Source organism: Dromaius novaehollandiae, chromosome 3, assembly GCF_036370855.1.
Source record: "Dromaius novaehollandiae isolate bDroNov1 chromosome 3, bDroNov1.hap1, whole genome shotgun sequence".
In the NCBI taxonomy this organism is placed as follows: domain Eukaryota; kingdom Metazoa; phylum Chordata; class Aves; order Casuariiformes; family Dromaiidae; genus Dromaius; species Dromaius novaehollandiae.
The window spans coordinates 127,381,650-127,393,816 of record NC_088100.1 but is presented as its reverse complement, the minus strand read 5'-3'; the positions used below and the strand labels follow the sequence as shown (position 1 = coordinate 127,393,816).

The window sequence follows — 12,167 nt, the reverse complement described above, 5'->3', positions numbered from 1 at the left end:
ACCTGAAAACCTACCCAGAAGACCGAGAGCTACAAGCAGTGTCCTAGACAGAGCCACAGCACGTGAGATCCCCAAAGTTCAAACACATACAGGCAGTTAATATATCCATACTTTGTTTATAGAGCTGAGAAATACACTGGAAGTCATCTGCAAGCAGTTATCTGGGCAGAAAGAAGGAGGACTCAGGCTGACAGCAGGACTGTGTAGTCAGTCATAAGCAGTGATATCATACTACTGATCCTTCTTTATCTAGTGCTGATATTAAAATAATACCCTTGACTTATAAATCCCATAGCACAGGTCTGAAATAACTAAGGAACTGGCAGACTTGGAGTGAAGGAAACAAAGCAAGGTATCTGTTTCATATATATTAATCCTGTCACTTCAGTGCAAATCTTCAACCTCATTCATGCAGCACAGCAATCTCTGCATGCCATTATGAATCTTTTACAGGGAGGCATACAAGCGAGAGAAATAAACTGGGGAGCTGAAGCGACTGCATGCAATACTTTAAAGAGATCTCACTAAAGGAGGAAAAGAAGTGTTACCAGGGTTAGGAGACATATGATAGGGCAACAGGCTATTTTCTGCCATAAAATGTCAATAAGGAACTCCTCCCGGCTGCTCTGCAGGTGGTTCCTCGACCTCACAAGTACTCCTCGGAGCAGGGGCTTTAGAAGGCAACAAGCTGGGGGCCCACCGGCTGTTTCTGATTTCGGTGGTGGCACACCGTCCCGAGACTGCTGGCCAGGGAGGACTGGCTCCGATCTGCTGGCAGGGCCAGGAGGTGGGAGCCTGGAGGAGCCTTCTTGCTCCACCAGCTTCAGCGAGGTGAGGGAAGGAGCAGGCGGCAGGAGACACCCCCAGCATTCCTGCCCCGAGCACCGACGCTCCTCAGCCCCCCAAACCCTGAGCTGCTTCTTGCAGCAGAAAGCTGTCCCCGGTGCCTTCATACCACGCCATACAAGCTGCCGTGGGGCAGGCACGCAGCCTAGACCAGAGGACAGCAGGCTGGTACGCACCACGCGCAGCTCTGGTCTGCTGTGATCACAACTTCCTGGAAATGCCATTCGCTTCTTTGTATATTTTCTCTATTTTTCTCCCTGACACTGAGAAAATTAGTATCATTTAAATGAAAACAAATAACTGCACATCCCCACTCAGACTTGCAGCATCAGAAAAAAACATGCCAAAAAAGAATTACTATCACTGCAGTGCATTTCCTGGGTCTCTACCACGTGTTCAATTTTGCCAATGTATTGAAAGAGCTGTTGCAAAATGTAACATTATCCAGAGTACAAGCAATACAGAATAAATAAAATTATAAATGCGGGCAGCTTTATAAATAGCCAGAATTTTGTATCTTCATGTTTACTGAGCTGCAGCCGTAATTTTGTATCTTCGTGTTTACCGAGCTACAGCCCAGTAAACAAAACAAAACTTATCTGTAAAGGTAAGCTTTAAAGCATTTGTTTTGCCGAGAAACAGAAATGTACTCTGTTTCAAAACAGTAATAGAGCAGTTACAGGAGGGATCTGCAGTAGGGGAGTCTGACCTTCTTGTTTTATAGCCAACTAATGAATGCTATGAAAAGCTGACAGGGTAATTATTTTAAACTTCAAACAGAACGCTCACCGCCAACAAACACATTTGAGTCTCTAGCAAAGGAGCTCTAGAGACATTGGCTTAGGGATGTACTCGAACCTGAGTTTTACATTCTTCTTTGTGTTGACAGCTTTACAGTTTGCACAGGCATAAGCAAGTATATTTGAGTATCGGCAGATTTTTTTTGTTCTGAGTTAGCCAGTCAAAGTGTCTGCTCCTGGGACTACTTCTGCATCCAAGGGAGAATGCAAAACAGATAAATGAGACCACACCACCGTGAGAGAAGAGATTCGTTTCACACTTCTCCTATCATACATGAGGCACATTCTCAACTACCACAGTGCAACTCTGATTTAATTCCACCAGCATCAATGGGATTTCTCTCGAGTGTAAATTGGAGAAAACGGGACTTCCCACCAGGACCTGGAGATACCTGACTAGACTCCTGGTGTGGCAAACTGGCAAGGATCCCTCCAAACCCGGATGGCCGATCTCTCTGTCTCTCTTCTATTACTTTCTTCTGGGGCTTTTCTGCAAAAGGGAGCCGTCCATCACCCCCCAGCAGTGTGCCTCACCAGCTGCAGGATCAAACTTTTCCTACTGGCTAATTGTTTTTTCCCGTAATTTGAACAGATCAGCTCAGACTACCTCTTGGAAACTGAAGCATTCTCTTTTATGGTGAACCATTAAAATTGTGGTGGATATACAATTTGCATTTGTATGGAATTTCCTTTCTCTTATCTTAGTAATGCAAAATTGCAACAGTGAAATCTAGGAAAATAAAGCTTTTGGTTTTCTTACAAAAAAGTTGCACCTTCCATTTCCAAAGAGGTTTTTCTGTTTCCTTAATCAGGGATTACTTTGTGTGAACATCCTTTCCTCTAGGCTAGCATAAAACACAGAGCTAATTAATTATTTAACATGCGTTAGCGTGTGGAAACGCTGCAGTCGGAGGCCTGAGCTCAAGTCCTCAGGCTCCAGCGGGCCCGCGCAGGGCGACCCAGGCTCTCAGCCGCCTCTTTGCACGGGGTGCTCCCTCGCCGCAGCCTCTGCTCCGCGCTACGGGCACAGCTGCTCCCTCGCTGCTGCCCTCGGACTGGCCGGCGCAAGCTGAGAGCCTGGCCAAGAATTCACCCCTCTTTCCTCTTCGTCGCCCCATGCACAGCTAGTACTGGGGGAAAAGCAACAAGGAGAGAGAATTTGCATGTGTCTGTGTCTATGTCTGTCTCTGTGTGCAAAAAACCACATACGCACATCCAGCATTTCTTACTTGCACAGAAGCACAAGGCGGTCCCGTCTGACCATCACAGTGCATTTTGGGTACGCACAAACCTAGCCTTGCACCTTAAATATGAAGATAGGCAAGCGCCGCTTCTCCCGGTTTAGGGGCTGATCTACAAAGGGAAGGATTTTCAGGGCTTCAGTATCTGCACCCCGTGGATGAAATGTTCAGGGTCCCTGAAGCACATCCCTGAAAAGAGCTCCCAAAGCTGCAAACTCATTATTCTGCCTGCTGGTCTGCTTTCCACGCTCTGTCAGCTCCTGACCCAGAAGCTGCCCACCTAGATGCAGAAAAAGTGGGCTGTAGCAGCAAGAAATCTGGCTTGTTTTTCTGTGAAGTTTTGCTTTTGATAAATCTGCATTTTGCAATGTAAAAAAACCCCAAGCTCCCAGCATTTCCTCCAGAAATTCCTGGCCAGCTCCAAAAAGCTTGGACCTCAACCAGCAGCCTCCTAAGCAAAAGTGGGAAAAAGAAAAACTGCCGAGAGAGTTACCTGGCTTTCTGCAAGATTTGGAGGGAGAGTTAATAGTTTTTGATAGATCAGGTGATATATCCAGGGAAAAAAACATACAAGCTTTGAGACACACACAATTCTCCAGGTTTTAAAATCCATGTCTGGTTCTTATCTTCAAATCTGAGGGCGCTGAACGCCAATTATGTAACAGCCTCACCTCGGTGCTACCAAAAGTGGAATATTTAGATATGATGTCATTTTGTAGATTGTATCAGCCTCTATGTTGTTGATGAAATGGAAATAGATGCATAAACTCTGATCTCCAATTAGGAGACCTTTCTGAGTGCTTCTTCCACCTCTCCTTTTTAGAAAGGAACTGCAAGGAAAGATGCCTAAATCAGGAAGCAGCCCTTAAATATTGCTTTTTCAGCCTGTACTAAGAGATGTTTTCTGGTGGCAATCTTGCCAGGAGGCAAATGAAAAGGGGGGAAAAAAGGTCCTTTAGTAGTTCATTGGGGGCTGTCTCATGATTCCTGAATCCTTGAAGGTGGTGAGACTATGTTAAGGAAAGGATGTGCTTTATGACCGTACCTGTTTCACAAGGAATATACAGAATCAATTTTGGCAGGTATAATGGATTGAAAAACTGCAAACTTTAAAGCATCAAAGAACCATTAGGGTAATAAGAAGGTCTGAATTCAGCATAATTCAGGGAAAGTCAGAGAAAAATTGGCCAGTGTTTTTGAGACTGTCTCATGTCAGGGTCCTAAATCTACACAAAGAAATCTGTTTTCATGAGTGCAGAGCCCTTCTCAATCATTTCAATAAGCTCTGAATTTAAACCATGCATTTTTGACCACCTGAAGTCTTGTCACAATTTCAGAATGATGACAGGAAACCGGGCCAAAGAATCAATTAGAAAGACATCAAACTGTTCATAACATTAATCTTCAAAGCAATGTTTTCTCTCGTATTTCTGCAGAAATCTGTTGTTAAATAACTACAACATGCATTAGCTCAGAATTTATCTTTGTTATTATGAAAAGCCCTGTGCTCTAAAAATATGTAATTTAAAAATCCGCTCCTGTGAAGGGACGGTAAAATAGGTCTGTGATATATAACAAGCATAAAAGAAATCCCGCTCATATATATCTTCAATCCACACACAGAAGAAAGGTGAATCTGCCACTGTGCTAAGGTTGGGAAAGTACTTATAGCAGGAATACCTGCACTGAAATAAAGGCAACTATTTTCACAGCTCTGCTCCAGTATGGGTAAGGGTGTCTGAATTTGGTTTAGGTAAATAATGCATTCTATCGTCCAAAAAGCATGTGCCAGCGTATCCACACACGGCACTCTCCCCGGAGAGCTGACCGCCAGCGGGTCCGTCTCCTCACGCACATGTGCGCGTTGAACTTCCCGCACTGTTGCCGCTGCCAGGGAAGCCGGGCGTGCAGACCGCAAGCTGAGACGCCAGACGTGCCTCACGGCAGCCGAGCAGACGAGCAGGCTCTTAGCTCAGCAGCACTGAAGAGGCACCACCGCAGATGGCACGAGCTTCTACGATCGCTAGACTCCCGCCACCCAAGCCCTGCTACAGATCTCCCCCGCAGAGCGGAGATCGTTTTCAGTCTCTAATGGATTAGCCTCCGATAGAGGCAGCTAAATGCCAAACCCTCCAAACTTTTCCTATTCCTTAAAATTACTGCCTTGCAGACAGCAGGGGCTATTTTGTCTTGCGCTTGTGGGGGAGGGCAGGGAGGCCTTCTAGCTTTCCAGGGAGCAGGATGATGAAACCTAGAAACCCGCTGGGAGAGCGGGAGCACCGTACCGGAGCCCCGGCCACCATCTGCCTCCCCGCCGCGAGCACATCGCACCCGGGCTCTGCCGGGCTTCGTTCCTGGAGAGCGCGGTGTCCACGGGGAGCAGCCCCCGCCGCGCGCTGGAAAGCAGGTGCTCGCCCCTCGCGCGCCCAGGGGACTTCCCTCCCGCTCTCTGCTGACACCAGCCACCGGGCTGACTTCCACAGGGAAGCCTACGGCTCCTCACCGCCCCAGCACCTGCGGAGAGGCATGGTGAAGGGAGAGGAACGAACACCCCAGCGAGCGCCCGTCTTCATCCTGCAAAACCCCCTCTCGCCTTCCTCTTCCCCTGCCTGGGTCACGGGTTCGACTGAAAGCGTCTAGCAAAGGTGAAAAGGAATTAGGGTCTGTGCAAGGATGCCCTTCTCTCCTCCCGGGGCCTTATCAGTCACAGCCCCAGCACAGCAGGCAGAAGGGGATAAAAAGGGAAAGCTATTGACCAAAGAGCCATATGGAAGGAGTTTCACACAACATGATCTCAGCCCCACGACGGACCCCTTTCAAAGGGCACCAGCACCCAGCCCTGCCGCCACCAGGACAAGACTGAGTCCAAAACAAAGGCATCAGAGCAGCAGCAGGACCTGGCTGTGGTCAAAGCAACGACGATTTTGCCCCATTTCTCTAATGAGTCCCCGATGGAGTTGAGACAAGGCAGCCCAAGGAGGGGGGAGCCTCATTTCATATGTTTTTTTAAAATTTGTTCTTTTCTTTTAATCAAGAGTTCAATTCCTTTCACTCACTCAAGTTCAGGGCGTGATTCCTATTCACTTCCTTGGAAGCTGGTTCTCATTGCATAACTACCAAGGAAAGTAAAAAACCCAAACAACCAACACACAGCAGCAGTGCTCACCCAGCCTCTCCCTCCCCGCTGCCCCAAGCCGAGCGCTGCCCGGGCACTAAGACCGCCAGGGACTGTACAGAGCAGGGCACTGCATTAGTCTCTCTCCTCCTCAGTCCTGACCGTAGCCTAAAATCTTTAGGGATCTAACTATTATTTGAATGGGAGAGATTTCCAGGGGAGCTGGGAAGAGACAGCCAGCCACTGGGGCTGCCTAAGGCTTCCTGGGACCTCAGGACAGAAAAGTGCCTCCGCTGACACTTCAAGTTTGCCAGCTTGCGTTAATTGGCGATACGCATGGATCGCTTATCACGGTTGTTATCAGGGAGCTTCTCTGGCCTGGGGATGCCCTGTTTTGCCGTGACAATAGCAGGGAATCGCAAGGAAGCCGCCAGCCTCGCAAACTTAAGTGTCGAAACCCCCATGAAAACTCCCATTCCAATTATGTGCAAGCTTCTCCATGGAGACGCGGCTTTAATTATTTTCCAGGTGCTGGGGGCTCCGAGCAGCTCCAACTGCAGCCGAGCGCAGGCAGCTTTGGGCGGACCGGCCGCTCCCGCGCTCAGCCCCAGACGCCGCTGCCGAGCCCCGCAGGATGGGAGCCCGCTCGGAGGGTGTTTACACAGTGAGCGAAAAGGCAGCGAGCTGCCATGTGGGGAACTCCTCGCCTTGCAGCCCGAGGAAATCGCCCATCGGGGCCGCCGCCGAGCAGCGGCTGCGACGGCTCTTCGCAGCGCCGCTCCCCAGCGCGCGGCTCCGCGGGAGGAGGCGATGCCAGGCCGGGCAGCTCGGCCCCCCGCTCCATCCCTGCTGCCCGGGCGGACTCAGGCAGCGCCCGCGGCCGCCGGGAGAGGCGCGGGGGGGCCCGCCGTGCCCTCAGCCCCACGCGAAGGGCAGCGCCGCCGCCGCCCGGCTCCGCGACTCGGGGCGGGCCCTGCGCGGGGCTTACCTTGCGCACCGCGCCGAAGCCGTGCTCCGCCGCCAGCCGCTCGGCCTCCGCCTGGTCCCCGCCGCGCAGCTCCACCAAGAAATGGTTGGTGTAGACGACTCCCCGGGCCGGGGCGCCGAGGAAGAGGAGCGGGGGGGGGAGGAGGAGGAGGAGGAGGAGGAGGGCGCCCCGCAGCAGCGGCGGCCCCGCCGGCATGGCCCCGCGCTGCGCGCCCGCGGAGGCAGCGCGCCGAGGGCGCCGCGGGGAAGCGGCGAAGCGCGGAAGCGGCCAAAAAGCGGCGGAAGAAATTGTAAAAATTAAAAAAGAAAGAGGTTAAAGCGCCGGCGGAGGGAGCGGCCGCGGCGCGGCGAGGAGCGGAGCAGGGCGGCGGGGCCGGGCCGGGGCCGCGGGGGGCTGCTGCGGGGAGCGGGTGTGTGTGAGTGTGAGTGTGTGTGTGTGTGAGTGTGTGTGTGTGTGTGCGGGAGTGTGTGCGCGCCGCCCGATCTGCGTTTCCAGCCCCTCCTCGTCCCCAACTCGGCGGCGGCTGGAGGGAGAGCGCCCGCCGGGAGGCAGCGCGCCGCGCTGCCAATCAGGGCCGAGGCGGCCCGCGAACCCGGCTCGCCGCCCAGCCCCGCGCCCGCCGCCCCCCACCCCCCCCGCGGCCCCCCACCGCCCCCACACCGGGGCCGAGCACCCGCGGCGGCCCCCCGCGGGCAGCCAGACCCCCAGAGCGGGGGCTGTGTGATGGCGGGGGCTGAGCGCTCCCGGCGCGCCCGTCCCTCGGGCGAGACCCCCGCGGGCAGGGGGAGGCGTGGGCAGGGGCCGGGGCCGGCACCGGCCCCTCGGGGGGAGCGCGGGGAGCCCCAGGCTGCTGGCAGCGCACCCGCGCACCCCCTCGCCCTGCCCCAGCCCATCACAGGCCGGGGGCGAGGTGTCACCATCTGCGGAAGCCAAGGCACAGACAGATTGACCAGCGATTCCCTGGCAAAGCCGGGGAAACCCTCCTGGCCAGGGCCCCGGCTCGGACCTCTGACCACCGGTCTGCACGGTCAAGCAGCTCGGCTGGGCGCAGGGTCCGCGCTCGGCGAGCAACTCTCACACGTGAGTTTGCAGGGAAACCGCTGGCCCGAAGCCACCTTTGCCTTCGCTTTGGTGAGGCAGCCGAGGTTGGGGGCACTCTCGGTGTGTCGGTGGGATTTCAGACGGTGCCAGCACCTACAGGGATGGGAACTCCGTTCCCTAAAATCAGTCTGCGGTTCTCAAAACTCCGAGTGGAAATGAACAGTACAGAATATTCAAGCTTACGTCAAGATACATTTTAGCTTGTTCCTGCAAATATGTTTGTTAATCTGTCACTCTAAAGGTTAATCCTTTGATTGAGCCCTGAATGGTCCCCCAGGAAAGACTCAGGGCACAGAAAGCATGCAAAGTTGGTACTGTGTTTAAAACAAACAAAACGACAGATTTACTGTAATCCATCCTACAAATGGTCAAATGGCGTACCAAACTTAAATCAATCTGGAAAAACAAAGGAAAACGACAAAGATCACAAGCAAGGGAGACTTAAAATGCTTTAGAAAATGACAGAAGAGCTCACCACGTGACTGGGAATCCAAATGGGTGCTGATTTGTCATGACAAATTATTGATTTCCTTCTTCTGGATAAAAGAAAATCCCTATTCAAACAGAAGGGAAATGGTAACTTGGAGCCTGATCCAAAGCCCATTTAAATCAACAGAAGTGCTGTAAATGAATGATTGATGTTGGGAAAAAAATCAAACATTGGGGAAAGTTAAAACATTGCAAATGGCACAGCGAAGAAGGAAAACATCTTTGCAGCCTCATTAAGAGACTGTGTCAATAGAATTCTGCTTTTAGATGCCTGTCCTAAGCATAGATAGTTATTAAAAATAACTTTATATGTTGTTTCTTAGAGCCAAGTTATTTGCTCCCATCAATATTCAGCAACACCTCTGCTCACAGCATCTCCCCCAGTATTAAAGAGGATCCTGCTGTGTGACACGTTACCAGGTTACTTGAGGCCTGCGAGACTCTCAGGTCAGTAATACCTGCTAGCGACTGCTAAACAGCCAGTGGAAGCTCTGCTGGTTTCCCGTACACGGCTCTTCCTCAGGATCAGAAGCTAAGGGAGGGGGAAAAAAGCAGGAGAGAGGGAAAATCTCGGCTTTCAAATTCCCTTTCTGTGAGAATATAGGTAAGCTTTCTTCCCACAAAGGTCTTCCTGCAGATGACGTGCCTCTTCCCAGTTTGTTGCCAGTATGCAGAAAAAGGAAGACCAGTAACAAAGAGCAGTGGAGTGGCCCTCCTGGCTCCATCAAACGAGCAAGACAAGATCCTGCACACCTTTGGAAACTGGGACCGTTTCACAAACCTGAATGAGGAGTGCATGCTTCCTAGGTCAGTCACAGTGTGTTTTTGGAGAACCCCTACTGCCAGTTGACAGCACCACGGAAGGTGATGCCACTGAAGAACATACATGGTAGGGACACTGCAATGCCAAGGAGATGGCATCAACTGGCTCTAGCTTATAAACCTCACGATGTTGAGCTTTGATGGTTGCAGTTATGTGATAATAATAATAAAAAAAAAAAGATTAGGTTAGGAAAGGCAGGTTAAAAAGACAGCTCTGAGTAACATCATCAAGAAAAAAAATGCAGTTCAAAGAGGCCATTTAAGGAAAAAAAAAGGCCATTCTGAGTTGATCACTGTAGAAGTTTAAGACCAGACAGGACCACTGGGATGTTTAACCTAATGCTTTATGTAAGCTACAGGACTCTTTCGTATTAATTCTTGCTTCAGATCTGTTGTGATCTGTTTTTTTTTTATGTAGCAATCTTGAGTTAAAAATCAAGACTGATCCATTATAGCCATATTGGAGATGTTCCACTGATTGCTTATAGCCATTTTTTAAAACTTGTAATTGTGCCTCTTTTTAAATATGATTTGGTTCAGCATTGACTTCTTGACATCATTGTTTTTCTTATGAATATCTGCTGAACTTTTATCAACTTTCTCCTTCCCGGATAGTAGCTTTAAGGTTGAGATGATAAAGACATCTAGGTAGCACTCCATGAGTCCCTTTATGTAAGACATATTTTCCAGCCCTTCAACCATTCCCATTAAACCTTTTTCAATTTATTGCCATCCTCCTTGAATGCAAACCATAACAGCACTACGTATTTCACCTGAGGTCAGGCCAGTGTTAAATGGTTGTTACACCACATTTCTATTCTTACTGGGTACCCGCTGTTTCACCAGCCAAGGGTTTCATTTGCTCTCCTCACCACAGCACCTCCTGAAGTTCAGCTGAGTATCCACGCTGACACACACACCTCTTCTCACTCGAGCCCTCTCTAGGACTGCCACTCTCTACGACAGGTTATTATACCCAGCACAGCCAATGATCTTTGTCCCTAGATATATATTACCTTATTTTATTGAAATACATGTCATTTACTTCCACGCAGCTTTCCAAACAATCCAGATCACTCAGCACTCCTCTCTTTTATTGTTTACGACTTCCTTCTTTAAGTTACAAACTTTATCAGTAATGAATTTACACTGATGCACTGGATTTAGCAAGATCTTACAGAGATCATTTCTTGGCCCAAGTCCTCTGGAACACCTCCAGAAACAAATCAACTTCAGCAATGATTCCCACTTTGTAATTACACTTAAGGACCTAGCATTTAATCAGGTTTTAGTCTGTTTCATAAACGCCGTTTTGATTTGGTATCTAATTTATTCATCAACATGTCATGCTATATCAAGTGTCTCCCAGACAGGAGCAACACTGTTGTACACACAGTGGATCAAAAAACTTGCTTGTTTTTTTGCAACTACATCAGTTAGCCCAGTATAAAAGATTAAGCTGCACTATAAATCTTGCCTCATCTAACAGAAGACTAATAAGCAACACTACCAGTTTCACCATTCAAAACCAAAAGAGTCAAAAATGTCAAAAAATGATAAAGTTAGTTTAACTCTTCTAGTTCCCACATGGATTGCTGGCTACACCTTTAAACAACCATTATATTACTATGATTACTGGCATTCAGTATGAGGTCAACAAAGTGCTAACATTAACAGAGGTGTTTCTTTCTGTGGGGACTGCACTGGACACGAGCATGCCAAAAACGTCAGAAGGATTTGTAAGAACTCCTGTCCTCATTGTGGAAGCCAACTGACTCCTAAGCACAAGATCTAAATTGCCTACGTCTTTCATCATCCTCGCAGGTGTGGGAGCTGTGGCACTCTGAAAAGCTGGAAACAGAATATTGCAATAATCAGATTTCACAGTTATGAGAGAGTGAATCAAATGAGCCTCCTTTTGCACAAGCTTGGGTCTCCCTTAAATGTAACTTGCCAAAGTTTTGAAGTGAGCATACAACCATGCTTCCAATGGACTCTGGAGCGGGCTCGCCTACATTTGGAGCAACACAAATGGGACTAAGAGGGCATAAAGAGAGATTCTGAAGAAAAGAACTGGATGCTTATTTTTAAGAAATATCCTTGAGTGAGAAAGAAACACTATTGCTTGACAGTCGTGTTTAGTATTTATTAGGGCAGGGAATGAACTTGAAGAAAAGGAAGAAGTAAAGCCCTATATTCTCTGCATATGCAGAGTACTAGAGCATTTGTGTAACTGAAAGTACAGTTTGAAAAGAATAAAGTGAAATGCAACCAGAAACTTCTTTCAGGCCCATCGCTATGAGTTGGCCCACTTCAGGTACAGAATTAAAGCCATCTCAAAAAGATGCCAGAACAAGTACTCTAAAGATATGTCAGCCTCTGCTGTGGATCAGCTTATGACAGTGTGTAACAGCAAGCTTTGAACTGCTCTGTTCTGGTAGTGAGCAGCACTGGTATGAGGAAAAGCAAAGCACAGACCACAGAAAATTAGCCCAGAGAGAGCTACTAGGCACTTTGGGCTGATTGCCAAATCAGGCATGACCATCCTAAAGTGGGTTTTCATAAAACACATCTGGGCTATTTGAGCACAACAACGAAGAGACAGATGCATGAGCTATCACAGCAAACTGATGAAGCCAAGGAAGACCAGTGTCTCTCGTGGCGAGGCTCTTGGTTAAAGAGCTTGGGATACAGCTATCTGAGATGATTTCAAGATCGCTTGCCCTACTTAAAAATATCAGTCTGAACAGTTTCAGTGCTTTACA

The 12,167-nt window shown here is 49.2% G+C and overlaps 1 protein-coding gene across 1 annotated transcript in view; it reads right to left on the bottom strand.

Annotated features, from left to right (window-relative positions):
• The window catches only part of PCSK2 (proprotein convertase subtilisin/kexin type 2), a 113,525-nt gene extending 106,051 nt beyond the window's left edge, over positions 1-7,474 (bottom strand). Inside the window, exon 1 of the mRNA XM_026110465.2 lies at positions 6,991-7,474. Within this exon, the coding sequence (XP_025966250.2) occupies positions 6,991-7,185 (195 nt within the window). The 5' untranslated portion in view covers positions 7,186-7,474. The remainder of the gene's footprint in view (positions 1-6,990) is intronic.
• Between the last annotated feature and the right edge of the window lie 4,693 nt (positions 7,475-12,167).